At 45.0% G+C, this 20,924-nt stretch overlaps 1 protein-coding gene across 3 annotated transcripts in view; it reads left to right on the top strand.

The window, feature by feature from the left end:
- LOC135920425 (3 beta-hydroxysteroid dehydrogenase type 7-like) overlaps nucleotides 1-20,924 on the top strand; it is a 123,057-nt gene that overhangs the window by 73,198 nt on the left and 28,935 nt on the right. For 2 of the 3 annotated variants that reach the window (XM_065454695.2, XM_065454694.2), the window contains 3 exons: nucleotides 3,757-3,927; nucleotides 10,611-10,808; nucleotides 14,069-14,205. In XM_065454695.2, coding sequence (XP_065310767.2) covers nucleotides 3,757-3,927; nucleotides 10,611-10,808; nucleotides 14,069-14,205 — 506 coding nt within the window. The remainder of the gene's footprint in view (nucleotides 1-3,756; nucleotides 3,928-10,610; nucleotides 10,809-14,068; nucleotides 14,206-20,924) is intronic. The other variant, XM_070533545.1, reaches the window with a different exon arrangement.

Genomic DNA, 20,924 nt, shown 5'->3' with positions numbered 1-20,924 from the left:
CCAATGTCCTAGAACTGACTCATGTGGTATTCCTAGTGTCACAGGACAAGGAGCAGATTTGTTGTCGTTAACTATTACGAACTGCTTGCGGCCAAACAAGAAGCACTCTATTCGTTTTATCGCGTTAAGGTGTAAATTAGGCGCGCGTGGTTTAAATTAAGCTCAATTAAATTCCTTCTGTCATCAGATTGTAATGAATAGTCGATTGTCATTTTCCCACTTCCCACGTGGTCTGCCCGTCACACTTATGTCCTGTATTCAGGTTAACGAGATTATTTTGCGCCCAAGCATTTAATATTCACTTCCTGTTGTCGTCGGTATAGCCACCTAGATTCTGTATGTGGGCTTTCATGCCACCTAATAGGATGATTTCTACATAATTCCCGAAACCCTGAACATCCGCATTTAGGAATTTCACTAACTCTTTATTCTTCACTCTGCAATTATTTCCAGTCCAAAAATACGTTACGCCCAGCCAAGTGTTTTTTGCAACTCATCGTACCTGATAACCAAAGATGCTATTGACATTCTGAAGTTACTATTTGCATTTGGCTCCCTGATGGATGAGCATTTCCGACTTCCCCTCCCTTTCTTTCCAATTTAGTTCTGATTTTTCCTTCCCAAACATAATTCTCAATCACAGGCGGCTCTTACAAGTTTCTTCAAGGTGCGTTTATGTAACCGCATACACCCCTATCCGTTCTCTATTTAGCTGCTCCTCACTCTGCCAACAGTTTCTTTGTTCTGCCACGCTGAATGTTTATGTAGCCTATTGCATGGCGATCTCTCTTTCTTCTATTCCGCATTTTTGTGCTATTGACGGCGTTACTTCTCGGATGTTCCCATAGGGGGCTTTCTTCATCACTACCTACACTTGCCTCCTGAGCCCCCATGGCTCCCCAGAAAAAGCAATTGCGCGACCACCAAGCCACCAGCCCACTTCTCGTGCATCCCGTCTTGCTGAAAACCACCACACCTTCTCACTTCCCAGTTTACTTCTACAACCTCGAAACCTTTCTCTAGGCCCATTAACAATTTTTTCTTATTTAAGACATTGCCTGCAGTGCCTTTGTTGTCATTGTTGCGGGGGGCACTATAATTCATAAAATGTATCCACAGTCTTCTGGCCAACCAAATCTAATGGTAACAAATTCCATTCGGAAATTGCTTTTGGGAAAAAAGAAATATTAAAAAGCTTGGTCCCGGAGGTGTGTGGAAGAACTTTACAGCTGTGATAAAAACAGGAGGACTGATAATCCTATGGTTGCACATATTCTGAATCATCCACCGTTTACTTTATATAAATTGAACAAAACAATCTAAGTCTAAGATATTGCCTCATTAGCAGACACTACGGCTATTTGTGCGTTTCTGTCACGTAAAGGCACCTCCGGCGCCGTGCGCACCACGATCTGCACCTAATGGAGCAGCTTGCGCAAGCCATCTACCCCCTTCGCCAAGCACTGGAATAGTCCTGTCCCTTTTCTGCTTAGGATGACATTTAGCCCACCTGGTATTACAAGGTTTCGTCCGTGGGCATTTTCCGTGAGCTTTGCTTTTGCTCGCTTCATGACAGCACCCGGTGCCTGACAGTGTCCCTACCAGCACTCTTTTACCGCCTTTCACCCTCTCAACAATTGCTTCTGAGCAACAAGCCAGGTTTGAGTTACCGATAATAACGACCTTTACATTCTCTCCTGTGGCCGAAGCCTCCCCCTGCTTCCCTTTATTTTCCTTCTCCGCGTGATTCAGACTTGACAAGGGGCATTGACCCCTGCGTTCATGCTTTTCTTTTGTGGCCGCCTCAAGGTAAGTGAAGCCCTTTCCAGCTACCCCCTCGTCACGTTGCAAGCATTGCACATGCTTTGCTGACACTCCTTACCCTGTCACGTCTAGAAACTGCGTTTTATTGTCACGATTATTCTCGTTGACGATGGCGGCCCTGTTCAGCTTTTCCTCGGCGGCTTGAAGGCATTTTTCCACTACCCTCCTTGTATCACGCTCCATATTCAGCTCATTTTGAGCTCTTCGACCTGTTTTCAAACTCATCCTGCAAAGCCCACATTTTCTTCAGCCTAGCATTTACATCACAGTGACTGCCGATTGACTCGATTTCCTTTCCATTTTCATCCATCCCGTCATCTGCCTTGAGTGACCCCCCCGCCCACTTCAAGCTTTACCGTCTTTCTTGCCATGTGTTGCACTTAGCTTTCTCTAAGGCAAACATCTGAGCTTTCAGAGCACGTGCCTCCTATCAGAGGCTGATACGTACAGCATCTAAATCCTTAAAATGCCGAAAAGGAATTATCACCGATGTTTTAGAAGCAATAAATGCCGCACAGACTTAAGGTATGACACGTGTTCGCACGTGCTCAAACAAGCAGCGACGCTCTCCCTGTCCTAACAAAGCAATGTTCCTTGCACGAATGCGCATACGTACTAAAACCACTAATATAAATAGTCTTGCCACTTCCCAACTTCTATTCAAAGGCTTTAAATACTTAACGTCCCACACGGTTGCGCGTGTGGAAATACGTGGCACAAAAGGACGCTCTGATTATCCTGCGATACAAATATACACGATACACACCCGCGAACACGAAAAAAAGGAAAGAAAGAAGAAAGGAAACAACTAGCCGATTACTATTTAAAGCCTAAACTTCAGCAAATAAAAAAAAACAGAAGCACACTCGAAGCATGAAGAAAAACCTTGTTTTCGTCGCCGCCGTGGAGCCCTGGCAAAAGATGTCCGTCCGCCACAAATGTCACCTCAAAGATGCGTGTTTCATGAAACCTAGCGGTGCACGCTTCAAGTGCCATACGAGCGCGCGGAAAGTTGTAAGAAGAAGCAAAAAAAGCTGCGCTTTAAAAAATGACGCGACTGCTGTCTGTGTAACTTCTTCGGCCGTGCCGACTTCCTCTTCAATGAAAGGGCTGAACGATCTATCTCGAATAACGTGCGGACGGAGTTAGAGTAGGGTCCTAATACCCATCGTGATGCTTTAGTGGCTTTGGCGTTGCGCTGCTCAGCACAAAGTCGCAAGTTTGATCCAGACAGTTGGGGCGAATCTCTATGGAGAAGGCATAAAGAAGCGCTCGTGTAGTGTGAATTGGTGAACAATAAAGAACTGCCGGTGGTCAAAGTGAATCCAGAGTGCCCCCATACGGCGTGAAATATGACCAGATGGCTGTTTCGGCACCGTGTACAACCCAAGAAATCAAATCCATGAACACCATGCATTGCACTTAATGTGTTTTTGCACCTTGCTTTTTGCGCTAAACTGCTGTCCAACTGTCTAATGCAGTGCTTCATTGCAGTCACTTGAGAATGAGGCAACCAAGCGGCTCTGGCGTTCCCTCAACAGACGTAATAAAAGACGACAGTGAAAGCGGGGCTTTTTACATAAGCGTGCATTCCAAATTAGACTTAAAACGCACTTCACATTTCCCATTGCTTTGTACTACGGGACAATCGAGCACTTTAATGTCCGCGAATAAATAGAACACGTTTGTCAGCAATCGCACAGTAGGTTTAGCAATGCGCGCGCTACTGCCAGCGGGTATATAGGCTTCTGCAGCGGCCTGATTGTGTATTGTACAAGGAGTACGAGCGCAGTAAAGAAACGTGTTGTTCATTTTGGAGATTCGTGGTTAAACGAAGTTACTAGAAAGTATTCTACTGCGTGCCTGTCCCTTCCCACTCACAGCTTTGAGATACAAATTACATCGCGCTGTTGATCCATTCACTTCACGCAGGTCGTCAGGTCTCCCAGCCTATAGCGATGAAAGAACACGTGGGAGACATTTGCGACGCCACTGCTTTAGGTGCAGCGCTGAGCGGAGTCGACGCGGTCATACACTGCGCGTCCATCGTTGACTCGAGATTCTTCGCCGACTCTGAAGCTATGGAACGAGTCAACGTCCGAGGTAAATCATAGTCGTCCATTTTTTATCTTTCTTTACTCGCTAAACATTGCCTCGCTTAGACAAATCCCTGCATGCCAAAAAAAAAGAATGGTCACGTCTTGGTGTGCATCGTTTAGTGACGACTAAACGCGTACGTGACGTCTAAGTGTGCAATCGTGGTGCTGCAACGTCGTCACCTAGCATAGACGTCATTTGACACGTTAAGTTCATCAGCTCGTGCGCGCTCAGTGGATATTGTGTATTCTAGGTTGAGTTAACGACCGAGAGGGACATTCGGTGTCCTATAAGAGAGCGTGATCTACACGCTCCAGACTGGGAGATGCCATGCGGGAGCTCGCCACTGCTGCGGCTCCCGGCAAGGTGTCGTGTTTGCACCCTCCTTGCCCTTTTATCGGTTCGAAGTGCAGTTGGTGCGTTGCATTGTTTGATTTCGCATTCGTACTCTTGTTTCGCGCGAAACGGCGAAATGGCTGCGCGATCCCTGTTTGACAGACGCACTGGAGCGTACTGTAGTGCCATACCTCGTGCCTATCATCGAGGCGACAGGAGCGCCCACTTCTTTGCGACGAATCAAGAATTCGACACTGAAGGGAACTTCAAGAAGCACCCAGCAATCACAGCGACGAATCAAGAATTCGACACGGGTGGCGTCACCACCCGCCTCGGTGTGTTCCTGCCAACGAGAAGTCGCCAAACTGTTTCCTGCCGACGAGGAGTCATCAAAAGGATTTAAGGGAGAACTGGCCCATTGTGAAGAGAGAGAGAGTCACCTCAAGCCGCCCAGTCGGTCTGATGCTCTCTATACTTGACTGCCCAGTCGGCCTGATGCTCCCTCTATATGATTATGTAAACATTGAATCACTGTGGTGAAATAAACTCCGACTCCAACTCCAACTCTTACAGCTACATGTACGCTATCCTCCGCAATCTTTAAATATTGTATAAAGCTTTTCATTCCTTCTTCATCTGCGAAAAATTCCGTCTCTCGTCCTTCACACCGAAGTTACTACGGTAAAGACAGCTGTGAGATTAGAAGCCACATAACGCCCGCTACACCGCTCAACGGCAGCCACGATGTCGACCAGCCTCAGCTACTATTCTGGAGGGGTGAGTGCCCGACATTTGCCTTTCGCATCACCAGACCCCTGTCGCACATGTAAATGCTAAGGACGATTGCTCAAGTATTCTGATAGGGCTGTAGTAGTTTCGTCTCAGTTCGTGTCAGGCCTTGCATAGATTTCCGGCTTCGTAAGCAAAGCTAATTTAGAGGCAAAACCGGTGACGAGCCGTCAGATCGCGCAGGAGAAGCTGAGGACACAGTACCTTCCTGATGTTTGTCAGGAGATGGGCATTTCGGTTGCCGCGGCAAGGCGAAAGAAAGCCGTTCTGGACATTGTGAAATCAGAATAGCTAACTGAGGGGGAAATGGAAGAGGTTTGTGGAGAAATTCTTGAGAGAAGAAGCGAGAAAAAAATACGCGAAGAGGAGCAGAAAAGGCCCAAGGAGACAGAAGAGCAGAAAAGGCGCATGGACGCGGAGGAGCAGAAAAGGCTCGAGGAGGCTGAAGAGAGAAAAAGGCGCGAATAGCGAGATCTTGCTCTTAAAATGAGAGAACTGGAAATAGAGGGAATTCGAATCAACTCGGTGCGTTGAAGTCCCCTTCAGGTGGAGGCGATACCCCTAAACTGAGAATACTGGACCTGATGCTACCGTACAGGATAGGCGGTGATATCGCATTTTTTCTCGTGAATTTCGAACGTGCGTGTGGAAAGGTAGGGCTGGACGAAAGCCTTTGGTCTCAAGAACTTCTTTCAGTTGTCCCAGGAGAGGCTGCGGAAGATCTCGCACGTTCGTCTAAAGAAGACTATGAGAACTATGGAAAGGTAGAAGCCGCGCTTCTTCGCAAATACTGCCTCTCTGCCAAAGCATTTCGACAGCGGTTTAGACAGGCAAAAGGAGGCAGCGAGTCGCACACTGAGTTAAACTAAGTCTAACTTAAAAGAGTGGCTCAAAAGTGCAGAAGTATATGGCAACCACGACAAGGTGCTTGAATGCATAGCGCTGGACCAGTTTTATCGAGTTCTTCCAGAAGAAGTTAGCATTTTCTGTAGGAAAGGCTCCCAGTGGTAGACCTAGAGAATACAGCACAGCTCGCGGAGGAACATCAGACGTGTCGAAACTTCCAAAAAAATCTATCCAGGAAGACAGGCCACAAAAAAATGGACTATTCTATAAAGCGGTTTGCCTTCGCAACCCAATTTTGCCGAATAAGAAATCATCTACGAGCGACGACTTCAGCAAAGGAGTATCGACTAAGGCTGAGGTGGCAAAGGAAGGGCTAGCAGAGACAGCCCAGTCGGCGGGAGCCATCAAAGCTAAGGCAGACGTAGAGCGCGCATTCGAATCCCGGAGACCATTTATCTGCTTCTGTTGCAACAAGGAAGTCCATATGTTCTCAAATTGCAAGGATCAAATCACTTTCGTCAGCATTATCCACTCAGACGAGAATCTGAGGCTGCCTGAGCCATATATGGAGGATGTCGTGGTAAACGGGAAAATGTGCAGGGTACTTCACGATTCCGCCGCCACCATGGATGTTACTCATCCGTCCTGTGTTTCTTCCGGTGACTATACAGGGGAACGCGCCTGTATCAGACAAGTCACAGAAAAGCAGAGCGCGTGCTTGCCAGTTGCCAGGGTAACCCTCGAGGGCGCATTTGGAAGGTTGCAAATCCGTGAGTCCAAGTTTACTCAAACGCTTTTCATATCTGTTTTCGAACAAATCGGAGCAGCTTTAAGAAAAGGAGGGCTGGTCTTTTTCTGCTAGTCTCGCTTGCATCGCATCAACGCGACGGTGGTCACGCACCCTCTCAAAGAAACGTGAAAGCTCACCTTCAAACGAAGAAACTGGCAATGTAACGCCTTCACAGCGGCAGCATAGGCTTGGAGATACGGTTGAGAAAAGCAGACGACTCAGACTTGTGACGGATCAATTACAGGATCAGTGACAGTGGGTGAGAAGCCTTTCGAGACTCGGAAAAATGTGGCGCCTAGGGCTGAAGTAGAAGACTGCATAGTCTCACATCCATTTGCTGGGGAGCAGCTTAGTGTAGGGTTGAACGAGACGTGCTTATTGCGGCACAGAAAAGTGACCCTTCACTAACTGTGCTGCAGGATAATGTGAATGAAGGAGTGGCCTGAAATAACATCTCGTTTTACACTAGGTCAGGTCTCAATACCGGAAATATCAGGATTCCAAGGGTCGGGTATACAACCAGCTACACGCGCCAGAAAAGTAACGACCACAGCTTTTAGAGTTAGCGCATGGGAATGCTTGGGTGGGTCACTCGGTATCAAGAAGGCAAAGGCTAGGCTAGCGCAAGATTTCTATTGGCCCGGATACTGGAAAGAAGTTAAAACACTTCTTCGGTCATGCGACGCATGTCAGCGAGTTAGTAAATCGAACGAAAAGTGGAAGGCCGCAAGAAAATTGGTGCCTATTATCACAGAACCATTTCGGAAGCTGTATACGAATGCAGACGCACTTAGCATAACCTTTAGACTACAGACTATGCTTATCCGAGAGCTCATCCTAGAAGTTAACAGCTTTAACGCTACGTTTTCGTGTATATTCTTGTCTCCTCAGTTATTTTAACATATTGAAGTTGACTGATGATCACTTACGGCATACAATCGTGTGAAGGGTATCGTAATGTTAGTGTGACCGATTAAAATAAGCCTCCGGATAGCTCGAGAGCCTACCGAAGCCACTCGAATGGGCTATCATTGCAAACCAAGTGACAGAATTTCGCTCTGAGCGAGACAGGGCAGAATTTAAACTTTCATCGGGCACCTCAGCTGTCTCTGGCCTGCCCGAATCACTGTTAGGAATTGCTTTGCAATCTATTTTTTAGCTGTTTATTCTCTTTGAATGTGTCTTCTTTGAGAGCACTATTTGTAGAGGTCTGTATCCAGAACTCTTTATCGGGTGCATGTATCGTGTTTAGTACAATAAAGGTAATGGTGCTGTTGAGAGCAGAGAGGGGGTTAGAGCACTTGTTTTCGTAGAGCTTGACCTGGCGTCGTGGAGAGCATTGGGAGGGTGCTCCCTTTCACCGAAGTGGTTGGCGGTGATTTTCTGTCTCTCCGTGAGCTTTCGCAGATCCAAGCAAATGAAATGCCAGCCGATGAATGGGCGGCAAAGCCATTTCCTTTACCCCATGAAGGAGTTAATCAATCAGCACACTGCATACGTTGAGCCGCATCGAACAGCTTGACGTTGGATGTGTTATCTGACGGCGCGGATGCTGTAGTGCCATATCACGTGCCTATCATCAAGGCGACGGAAGCTGCCATACTAAGTGCCTATCAGCGAGGCGATGAGAGCTCCAATTACTCCGCTACGAACCAAATATTGTGTAAAGTTTTTCGTTTCTTCTTCGTCTACAGGAAGAGTCCGTCTTTGGTTCTCCACCCCGAAGTCACAACAGTACTCAAATAGTCGTTGTTCGGTGACGGCTTCGTTTGCCGTAATTTTGAATGCCTCGAATTATAGGGCTATCCTTGCTCCTGCAATCTGCAGTGCTTTGGACTAAACATACATAGCTTCCAGAACATTTACTGAGCCGCAACCACAATTATGAAAGCAATGCTTAGAAATGTGTGACGTTACTCTCACGTAGTGACCTCTATGTTTTGGTGCATAAGTAAAAAAATTGTATTTTTAGCATTTTCGAATCTTTTAACCACCCTATTACCAAACAATAATTAAAAATAGCGCATTGGTACAACATTTTATCAGTCTAAAGTGGTCACCTGTTTCTCTTTCTTTCACGTTAGAGGAATGCTATTGTCAGAGTGTAGAGGGGTGACTTTACTTTAGCTATACCATATTCTTTAAACTTGCCAGTGGCAGGCAAGACAATTTTAGCACTTGAGCTAAATTATTCAATGTGGTGAACGTTACTGCTACGAGAAATCAAGATGCCTAAATAATGGACATATTTCAAGAACAGTTAACATTTTTATTCCTCACTTTCCCATACGAATTTTACATAGTGGGCTTGCAAGGCATATCAACTTCGGACATATCTTGAGAACGACAGCAGTATGAAAATATGCGCTGTCAAACTTGCGATAAAATGCACAATTGTACCCGATACTTTTCTATCAAAACGCTGATTTCTGCATTGATGCGCAAAACTAACTGGCGCACCAATGCGTTTCGTCGAACAGAATGAAAGTTAATACCGTGAAAACGCTGTAGTCCATAGAATTCCTTTCATATCGATGCACCTTCCAAGCTCGCCGGTTATAATTACTAGATTGAAATAGTAAAAAAGATAGTGAAAAAAGATTGTGCCGTGAAATGAACAATTTAACAGATGATGTGTTCATAGTAACTTCAGTTCCTAATGCAAATGCTGGAATGAAACAGCTTGGCTTGAAGTTTTGCTATGATGCGAGGTAGAGCAGGTCTGCTGTCTTCTGGTGTTGTACCGCAGATGGGCACATTTGCATAACTCGAGAGACAGTCCCTGAACATATGTGATTGAAATTTCGTACAGTTTCAATTCACTGCATGTGTTCCAAAAAAAGGTACTGTGCTGACCGTGGCACAATAACTGTCACTCTGACTGCTTCTTTTTCCATCCATCCATGTACCCCTTCCCCTAGTGCAGCGTAGCAAACCAGACGTGCGTGTGGTTAAACGCCCTGTCTTTCCTCTATTCTATTTCCATCTCTCTCTGACCAGTTCTAGGAACACTGCAAGGTGCAGAGGCGATGTGTGTAACGCACAATGTTACGACGACGTGGAAATATGGTGCATCTTCTTGGCAGAGAAGTAAATGTATTTCTGATTTTAATTTCAATCTGCAGCAAAGCGCTGCCGAATAGAAGGGGAGAACTTTCAAGAGCAGTCGATCTATTTACAGAGTCGATATTACTAACTTGCTCACATGCACTGTCCGGTTCTCAATAAGAGACAGGTTATTTTAAGTGGCTGGCTTACTTTTAGTGGAGAGGTTGGGTTACTCACTCCATGGACAAGTATACTTTTGTGAGATCTAGCGGCAAGCAGTAAAGGTCTGTGCGTAAATTTTATAGTAGAGCCGCAGATTTGCGTGCGAGTGCAGGGTACAAGACGGAGTACATCATTCATTGGTATAAGTCATATGTCATCAAAGCAGCCACCTACAAAAGCAGGCTAAAACACCGCAGGATGGTGTATATGCCGCCATGCCACGACCATATATACCTCTTTTCGAGAGCATCATCCAAAACAGCGAAAAAATAAGCATTCGCGGCAATACAAAATGCTGTGCACTACACTTCTGCAATTCGGCTGTGTAAAACTGTGCATTCAGGAAAGCAGCAAAGTTCTGTGATTTCGATGTCATCGAATACACGCTACGTCATAACAACAGTGTCTTAGCATTGCATTCCGCGGAAGAATAAATGGCAGGTTGGTCGTGGTATTTTTTTACCTTCTTGCTGAAGAAGGGTCATAGTAAAAAGTAAACAAATTAAATGAGGCACTTCATACTTATTCACGAGTTCCTAAGCATGGGGAAGTAAAATTGTTCAATGCTACGGCATCAAGTAAATCTGCGGCGACACCACTGATGCGTGTAATTTTCCTTTTTCTTTCTTTTTTGGTGTGCCGCAATCGACCAATGCAGGCACCTCAAACCTGGTTGAATCATGCGTTGCTCAAGGCGTTCCGTACATCCTATATGTAAGTTCTGTGGGCGCGACGCCACTGGTGAGGAGAAACCGGCTGTCTTTACCTTTCCCCGAATACGTCGGACCTTACGGAGAGACCAAGGCACGCGCAGAGGACATCGTGGTCAGGTCCAACGGACGCCTTCTCTCTCAAGGTGCGTGATTCGAAGGAAAGGTTCAATGAACATAGTGCAGCTTTGTTGTGTTGGCGCCAATGAGAAAGCTAGCGGTCGCTCCATAAGAGCAACTTGATTACCGAAGCGGTTCGCTCGAATTTCATGGTTAGTTGTAGAGAGCCAAATACTATAGGATGTACAGCCACCTACAAATGCATGTTAAAACACCGGAGGAAGGTGTAAATGCCACTATGTCACGACCATATATACCTCTTCTTTTCGAGAGCATCATCCGAAACAGTGAAAAAATAAACATTCGCGGCAATAGAATATGTTGTGCACCATGGTAGCATTAGATTTGGGATTATGAGGGTAATTCCTTAAAATGACATATTCGGCATCACTGGACTGGGCTGCTGTGATTGCAATGCATTCTTTTATTACGTGAGTGTTCACCAATGCGCACGTTTGCATTTAAAGTCATATCAGTGTTTTTAGGTAAGCAAAAGTCAAGTCATGGAAGTTTTCTGCTGCTTCTTTTTTGGTATGATCCGAAGGAATGGTCTATGTGGGGGCATGGCTATTAGTATTACTGAAGACAAATGCACGACATCCGTTGTCAGTGCGCGAAGGGCGCTCTTATAAACGTTGCCATAATTTGTGTACAGCATCGATGTGCGTAGCACTGCATGAACTTCGGAATGTCTGGGTGGTCGCTTCTATAGAAGCTTTGAAATGTGTTTTCAGCCTGAACAAGTACTCTTAAGCTGCTAGAAAGGGGAAACTGCTTACTGGCGCTGTCGGCAAAAGCATCACTGCGCCTATTTCACACCGAAAAATGCACGCACTGTTACTTCTTGGCAATAGCGTTGCATGTAATTGTTGTTGGCAAGGGAAAGCACTTTGAGGCATGAAGATGACGCCGTGCCGTAAAGTAAAGCTGGAATGTCAAATGGTGTCAGCAATAATTACACCAGAAGTTTGACAAAAGGCGAGAACTTTAGAAATCGCCGTGATAGAACTTCCTAGCATTTACATTTAAAGAGGCCCAGCTATACGATTACCTTAAAAGCGAAAATGTACACTAGAGAGTGCGATACCATTGCAGGAATGTACTTCAAAATGATTGTTTCAACAAGGGCCCAATACAAAGTGACGTATAGCGAACCTAATGTTTTCATTCTTCTTTCCATCTGAATGCAATGTTTCCTCCAGAATGGGCAGGGGCCGATAGCATTCCCCGTTTATTACTGTTTCTTACATGTTATTTTTTTCACTGTGCACTTACGGTGAGCCTCCGTTGAAGGTCTGAACGTCTGACAAGAAAATGGGGAGGAACCTCCCTGAACGGGAGCTGCCCGGGATTTACGTACAGCCTTATATGGCGGTCGACAGGGCGCGGAATCTCTTATGTGTGGTAGTTATGTGCGGGAGAATTATGCTGATGTAGCTTGCGTCATTTGTTTATGATTATCAGGAGAGAGATGCACATATTCACATTGCCGAACATATACCTTCCGCACTGCGCCGACGACTATGTAATGCTGCGCATATTCTCGTCCACAGCTTAGGTTCAAGGATGCTCAGCTTAATATCTTTGTGCGATGCCCAGCATGGCATAATCTACGCGTTAATGCCGCCACAGGCAGCGGTTGGGCTATGCGTGCATGCGTAGTTAGAGCAGGAACGGCGCATCCGGTCATTTTGTGTCCCGTTTTGTCACCTGCTACCCTCAGTTGATGGTTGTTTACGGGGGCCTCCCATACTGGATTGCCACGTAGTATGGTGTATGAGATACGGCGAAAGCGCACGGACTCGTAGAATGTATTGCTCCGGCGCGCTTATCGTTAGCGATAAGCGCGCTCCACCACTGCGCTCATGATGGTAGCTATGGACCGCACACACAATAGGCTTAAACTTCTCATTACCACCCGGTATTGACAAATGTGTTTCCTTGCTTCAGGTGGAATTTGTGCGCCAACTAATCATATAATGCTACGCAGTGAAAGTGTTCGAGAATCACAAAGAAACGCTGCCAGGACTGGTGGGAAGCGTAAACGGCCACTTCCCCGTTTGTAAGGGACTAAGGATATGCATGCCTGCGTGAGCTCTGGTGATCATCAGAGAGTAGTTCGCAACCGTGGAAGACCATGGAAGAAGAACCATGGAAGAAGTAGTTCGCAACCACTGACAAAGTTCATGGGCCGTTGCGCCGATCCATGAAGTCAGAGGCTGGAAATAAGAAGAGAGATCTCGAAAGCCACAGGAAAGAGCGAGTAATCTCTCGGGTTAGATTGTGAGTTCCCTGCTGTCTGTAGCGCTATATTATTTTGCTGGAGCGTTCATTGCAGCTACAGGTCGGGATTTTTTTTGCCATTTCCAAAAAAATGTTGCAGTGCTCAACTAAAGGCCGCTAGTTTGGCCATTTGTGAACAGAAGTGAGCAGCTTATACGTTACATGATGATGATCACGTTTGCTCATTGTTACACCAACTTGCTCAACCAGGACACCTCAAAATTTAAACAAAAGCCAACGTGCTCCTCTCGCAATAACGATTCTGGTTGCCAGCATAAATACCGCCACAACGTCACAGTCTTAGCGCCTGTAGGACGGAAACTGCCAACAGAAATGAACTCAGGGATTCCCTGTGAACTCAAAGCCGGCAAAATCACCGCTTGAAATGCGCCGGGCCGCAAGAAAGGAAAGGATTTGAAAAGGAGGTGGGGATTGCGATGGAAAAGCCACGCAGGATCTCGGCGGCAATATGAGGCAGGAAGGCAATGGATTATCTTCAGGAAACCAATGGCTCAGAACAGATGCGGACAGAGAACACATTCGGCAGGATGGGTTTTATCTTCTATGTAAGTTTATTTGGGAGAAGAATTAGCTTTTTACGCACAGCCAATTCTCATGACTGATGTATATGCTGCAGAAAAGGATAACAATAACCAAGTGCAGATGCTAAGCCTTCAACTGCAAATTCTAATCGAAGGACATGCGCAGATACTTGCCCAGAGAATGAGTGCCAATGAAATGAGTGCATACCGCCTTAAAGGGCCCCCCACCAGGTATGGCTAATGTGAGCCGACTTGCGCCGTGCATACAGTGCGCACTAACGATCACGTCTGGTAAGTATTACGTCGCTACGCGCCGCAGTAAAAGCTGAAATTTCAAAGCGAATGCCGTTTACCCTTCTCCCGACGAGTGCACTCGACCCATTTTTCCTGGCTTTATGTAAACGCCCTCATTCATTCTTATCTTTGACGGTCCTTGCACTTTCTTTTCATTTTCTATACAGGAAAAGGACGACTCCGCACGCTAGCAATCCGCCTGCCTCCCTTATACGGGGAGTTGGATCAAATTTTCATCACCAAGTGCCTCCAGATCTCCAAGCTCACGTTTAACTTCGTTTTTAGCCTCGACTACGGAGTGCAGGTCAGTGGAACACTTTCGTGGTGACGAGTACACGGTCGGCTTACCATAAGCGAGCAGTGGAGTCTGGTTTGTGTAGTGAACGTCAACAGGAAGTCAGTTGCCGAAATAGATGTGCATTTCAGCCATATTTACGCACCGTTTTATATGCCTTGTGACGGCGCTGCATTGTTTTCAGCAGTGCAGCTTGTTGCAGCAGTTCCAGAGGTAAATTTACATACTCTTGCGCGCTTCTCTCGCGCTACAACGCAGGTGTCAAAAGGTGTGTCGTTCATACAGAAACTACATAAACAGGCCTAACGTACAACGCAAACCATTGGTAACATACCAGGTAGTCAAAAGAATATCTCGCTGGATTTAGCCACGCAATTAAATTTATTTATAGCTGCGACAAAAAGAACATCCCGCGTATCTAATGCAATCTCGGAATTTAAATGACACTAAGGTTCCTTCGGGTGGCGAATTAGCAGTAGTAGCGGAGGTCACACGCGCGCTACTAGTTGCCTGCATCTGTCGGGTACATCTCTGTGTCACGACGGTGATGTGTGGTGCTTCTCGTTAGAAGAAACGTGAGTAGTTAGCCCTCTTCGAGTCACGCGTGTGGTGGCACGATAACTTTAGGGCTTCCGGAAAGGGTATGACATATGGACACTGCGGTGGGAAAGTGATTGTGGAGAGAAATAGGCACTATTTTATTTATTTACCATAGTAAAAAGAAGTACGACAGCCGCCTAAATACAATTGATGCTTCCATATACTTTGTGTTCATAACTCTGTGTGTTAACTGACATCCATTCCGGGGCATTGTACCAAGACTAGCCACATATACAGTATCATGGAATGGGGTAGCCTCAATACAAGAAAATGGAAAGCGAATCTATTGAATATGATGATTTAATAAGAGGTCTATTTATCTATGACGCGACAGTAAATTTGCAGGTTTGTTTCAACGTTCCTTAATTTGTTTACATATTAGTTGATAAAATATTCAGCGCTTTATATCTTATAAGCATATTGGTAGGTAGAAAACATACGTGCTATAAGAAATCCGGAGGGAATGGGAGAGAAAGAGAAGTGGTTTAGGCAAGACAATATTCACACTAGAGAATCGCAACTACTCACGAAGAAAATGACCCATGCTAAAAGCAAGAAAGAAGGGAACTTTCGATTTAGCCACAGGGGCGCTTGCACCGCTGTCCAAAATTTTCTTGCAGAATCCAACCGAACGTCCTGCTAAATTCTATCTTTACTTTTTTGTGTGCTTTTATATTAACTGTTATTTATTCCATCTGACTTTGCTGATTTTCTTTAAACAGATAATTGCCACCGGCAAATTGAACAGCCTAATCCAATCGCACTCTTCTGTTGCTGCCCCCCTGTAACTAGTATTTCTGCTCAACATTGAAAAGAAACCAACTTTGGTAGTCCGACAGAAATTCAGTATGATACTTCCGTGTGTACTCCCCGATCTGTGACTGTGGGACCTAATCGCTGATTTGGACACATTAGGCGGGGAACCATTAACAATAGACACAAAAGGTCTCTCATGTCTCCGACTGATTCTGCTAAATCTCAGTTGAACAAAGGGGAAAGCAGTGACCACCACGAGCAGGATGCGTTGCATGCTGCCGTGGAATCACGCATACTAGTATAACCATTTCCTCAGTAAAAGTTCAATGGAATTGCTGCTATATATCCTCTGGCTACATTGATCTACTTCATCTAGTTCATAATCTAATTGCAAATGTCATCTTACTTCAAGAATCATGGTTTTCATCACATCAGTGATTTACTATTAAGAATTTTCAAAAATTTCGTCGAGATCACCCTCAGAGAGGCGGAGGGCTGTTAGCATTAGTTACATCAAAAATGTATCATAAGGAAATTGCTTCTTTTGAACATGTGTTCAGACTGCGAGGTTTCAGGACGTCGTAAGTGAGGTCGAAATAATTTTATGCATAGGCGATTCTCATCTGCATTAGACCTAATTTGCTCGTCAGCTCAGATGTCCATTTCACCGTGGGATACCTTTGGCAATAGAACAAGTAGCGATCATTTACCCATTACGCTTAAAATTATGACTTCACGTCAGGCTCCTATTGTACGGAAAAGACGGTTAATTTATTATAGAACCTGTGAGTCAGTGATAATTTCAGTGGTATCATTGTTGACCACTCACGATGATCAGTCGAGGGCTGACTTTGCGGTACTACTTTTAAATTCTGTAATTCAGCCCGCTGAGTTTACTATTATGTCTGCCAGCTCACCGTCAAACTCATCTTGCTGCAATGAAGCATGTACACGGGCGTTACAGGCGAAGAAAAGCAGCAGGGAAAAGTCTCCAACGTAATCATTTACCAAAAATTGGGTTGAGTATAAATTATATACAGCTGTGTTTAAAAGAACTGTGGCAATAGCAAAATATGGTCAAAAAACGAACTTCATTCACCTTTGTCAAAACCAGAAAGAAGATCGGTACTTTTTAGGTTCTTACGGAGCAGAAAATCTCTCGAACAGTTCGTATGGTCACATTCAGCTGTTGTGTCACATAGAGAAGCGGCAGGTTCACTGGATGATATCGATAAAGGTCTTCAAGCACGCTTTTCATCGCAATGTCCTAGACCTAAGCGGTTTCATAGATCGACTTCTGAGTTTGTAAGAGTAACCATGACAGAATTTTCCAATGTCATTATCACTGTATATCAATCGGCTTTATCACAACTGTGATTAAACTGTTATTTAACTCTTTCCCTAACAAGCTTTTAAATATAGTCAACTGTTCCCTTCAACATACATGGATCCCGCACTCTTGGAAAATTGCAAAAATTGTGCTTTTACCTAAATATCAGAGCCTCGGGTATATTTTGGACAAGATTCGGCCAATTGCCCTTATTTCGAGTCTAGACAAAATAATAGAAAAAGGTAATTCATGTCCGGCTCAACGAATTCACTTCTTCGCAGTATATATATAACATATATTGCGTGCTTGATACAACTAGAATCTAGGCCTCAATGTTCCATGCGGCCAATCCACGATTATTTAGAAAGCCGCCTTCGACTCGCAGGACTATCAGGAGAAGTATCCGCTTTGGTAGCTTAGGCTATTGCAAAAGCATATGGCAGTGTCGAGCAAGAAATTTTAATTTCTAGATTAGTGAGCTGTGCTGTTAGAGACTATCTAGTGGCCTAGACAGAAGAGCTCCTTCCTGATAAATAATTATTTTGCTTCAAAGATGGGCGCACATAGGGTGCGTAAAAACAGAGGAGAGGCGTACCACAGGGATCTGTTCTTTCTTCCTCTTTATTTAACATGTTTTATTATGTATCCCAGTTCACCAGGACGCGCAACTTTAACTCTATGATGATGATAGTTCATTTTTCTCCTCACCGCGAGATATCAATACGTTACACCGCATTTTGCAGTCTCGTTTGTCTGCACTTGAGTCCTGCTTCGACGGGCTACTTTTTTCCCATAATGTCAAGAAATGCTCGTTGCTTGTGTTTCCACTGGCAAATTCCATTTTCATTTCTCTTCATTATCGAGATGAGCCGGTACCACGAGTTGCAGCTTTGAAGTACCCTACAATACACCCCTCTCCCATTTGCAATCCATCTTCATCAATTCTCCTGATTGGTGTTTCAGAACACATTGGCGGCGTTATCGACAACCAGAAGTTGTCGATAACGCCGCCAGAACCAGAACTTCTGGTTCTGGTTCCAACTTCTGGTTGTAGAACCAGAAGTTGTTCAGACGCTGTTATCAAAACTTGATGTTCGGCTAACGTGCCTGATTTCTCCGACAACTAATTCGTTAAAGGCGAAACTGATTTTTCATGATATTTTTCCGAAACATGCAAAATGTTTTCCAGCGTGCATACTTGAAACTCTCCTTCAAGATGATCTTAGTAAATTTCCGTCTCATTTGGTTATTTTTGTGGAAGCAACACAAAGTTTATAGAAGACAGGAGTTGGCATTTTTTTCATATTAGCTGAACTGGTATTTTGTCTTGCTGAATAAAACCCAATAATTCTTGCAGAATTTCTGACAATTATTCCAACTATGAAAAAATTGGGTCCACAGAATTCTAAATTATTAGTGGTTACTGATGCGCTTTTGGTTTGTGTTCATTTAACTTCTAATAATCGGTCACACCATCTGAGCATATTTTCTACGCTTGCCCCGAACTCTACTTTGCCTGGGTCTTCGGTCATTGTGGAATCTTTTTAAATGAATTAGCTGGCTCTCTAGCATAATCATCACTAAATGGCCCAGTCATAAATATTCTTTCAGACTTCGTTTTATATCAAAACGTCTCTTAAATTGTGATGATTCATGCCTACTTTCCGCAGATGATTTGCGACTCCTAAATTTCCGATGGAATTCGAGCAAATGCCTTCCACGACAATGCGAGGTGACCTTAACAAGCTTCCGTTGTAGAATTCCCCACCTAAATGTTTCCTCAATAGATCTGCTTTATCCATACCTAACCTCTGCTCTTTTGGCAACGAACCAGAAACTATGAATTATTTATTTATTTCATGCCGCCACTTCTCCTCCCCCCGCAGAATGCTCCTCTTATTTCTGACTAGCAAGCTAGGCTTAGCGCTTACTACACCAAAGGTCGTTTCTTTTGGCGCCTCTCAATTAGGCACAAGCCAAGGCTCAATGATTAGTGCTATCCAGAAATTAATTGAAACGTTAGGAAGGTTTACCTGCTAAGGTACCAAGTGTGAGATGCTTTACTTTATTTATATTTATGTTTAAGCCGCTGCAAATTTCTGTTAGCACTTAGTTGCCTATTGCTTCGTCTTGAATGTATGCCTTTACCCCCTTTTGAAATTATACGCACTTTTTATTCAACCCAGTGTGACCAATGCGCCCTCTGGACACGAGCCATGTTTTGAGGCCACAACAAAACTAGTTTTGGTGTCTCGAAAGCCGAAAAAGTGCATGTGCCTTGAACTGAGATCTAGACTGCTACTCCAAAGACTAATGCAGCTGCAAACGTGGTCAACAGGTTCGTGAGGAGCGAGCATCGTCCGTGTTCCTTCGGCTCGTGTCTGACCATGCTCTTCAGCACGAATGCCCTAGGTTCGCAAGACCGGCATGCCGACCAATGTGAGCGAGACCTGTCCTTTGGGGCCCATCCCTCACCAACCAGTGGTCAGCCTAGTAGTGCTAGAGTTTTAATTTCATAAAAACGTGCTAAAGACGAAGACGAAAAGAACATATACTACAGGACTGGCACTACTTTCAGCTAGCGTTTATTACACACGGTCCTCTATGTATGCTCTGCGCGTCAGATACATCATGCACTCATAATCATACACACAAAAGATTGTAAATGAATCTGATCATGCACACGATTGTAGGGTCAGTCAGTTCATTTGCCTAGACGCATCGAAAGAAAAGTCACTTCTTTTTCATCCAAAACCAAAGAGGGACAGCTGACGCACTCGTCACCTGCTCTCCATAAAACATGCTTCAACAATTTTGCGTTCTGTTTATGTGTTTTCTTTTCTCAAGGAAGTTGTCACCAAACTTGTGTGTGTGCATGCGCACTTTTTTGCAGTGTGCGACTAAGTAACTACCGTATTCTTTTTTAATATCATTATTGTGCTGTCTAGCCCTGTCATTGCAGCACCAGCCTGTTTGCCCTATATAAACGCGCCCACGATCTAAGGGTGTCGATACACAACATGTGAAGTGTACTCGGTGCACTTGTTCCTGTGAGTAGTATGGCATTGCATGCGTTTGTGGGGCTTCTTGTCTTGAAGGTTACACACTGCTCGCAATTTATATGGCACTAAAAAAGCTAGATTGACATTGTGTCGGTTTGCGACCTTCTTCAAATTATTTGAAACTTTGTGCATGTGGGATGGCATGCACAGGTCTTTTGTCACAATCTTTGGTTGGACTATTGCTTCCCTGTCTTAATCTTTGAAGCAATGTTTCACAGACAGATGAAATGATAGACACTGGAAAACCCGCGTGTTCCAATCTGTCTTCGTGGCTAAACACACTATGCTGAATTTAGTGAAGAGAGAGAGAGAGAGAAACAACTTTATTGAGCCGAGCTCGACATCTTCTTAGACGCCGTCGATGGAAGTGGTTCCCTCTTCACGGGACCCATATGCTTCCCTAGCCGCCTGGCCCCTGGAGATCAGGACGAGCTGGTCTTCCAGGGCGGTGCTGGTTAGCAAGGTCTCCCATCGCTCGGTAAGGGTGAATGAGGCATGGGGTAGCGTAGTGGGGCAGTTAAGAGGTGGGGGGATCGCCTTGATGAAATTGCATACTCCAATGACGTGTTGGAGCGTGCCTAAATGAGTTTTGCAGAAGGTACAATCCTTCTCGTACCTTTCCGGGTACATCTTGTTTTGAAGGTAAGGGTGCGGGAAGGATCCTGCCTGTATTTGCCTGTAGATCGCTTGCTGTTCTCTGCTAAGCGATTTGTGAGGATCGGGGTAACGGCGCCTCTCCGTCTTATAATGGTTCGTAATGTCTCTGTAAGTAAATATGGACTGTGGCTCATCTTCCTCAACCCGGTGTTCCATCTCTCGGGCGAACTGGTGGGCAAGTTCGTTGCCCTCCAGCCCAGAGTGAGCCGGTGTCCATATTAACTCAACTTTCCTTTCAGGTACGTCGCGTTTACTTTGGAGAATATCTAGTGTCGCAAGAGACACCCACCCCTTCCTGTAGTTGTTATACGCCTTTTGCGAGT

The sequence above is a fragment of the Dermacentor albipictus genome, chromosome 2, assembly GCF_038994185.2.
Source record: "Dermacentor albipictus isolate Rhodes 1998 colony chromosome 2, USDA_Dalb.pri_finalv2, whole genome shotgun sequence".
NCBI classification, from domain to species: domain Eukaryota; kingdom Metazoa; phylum Arthropoda; class Arachnida; order Ixodida; family Ixodidae; genus Dermacentor; species Dermacentor albipictus.
Note: the sequence above shows the minus strand (reverse complement) of the source record. Positions and strands in the feature narration are given on the sequence as shown.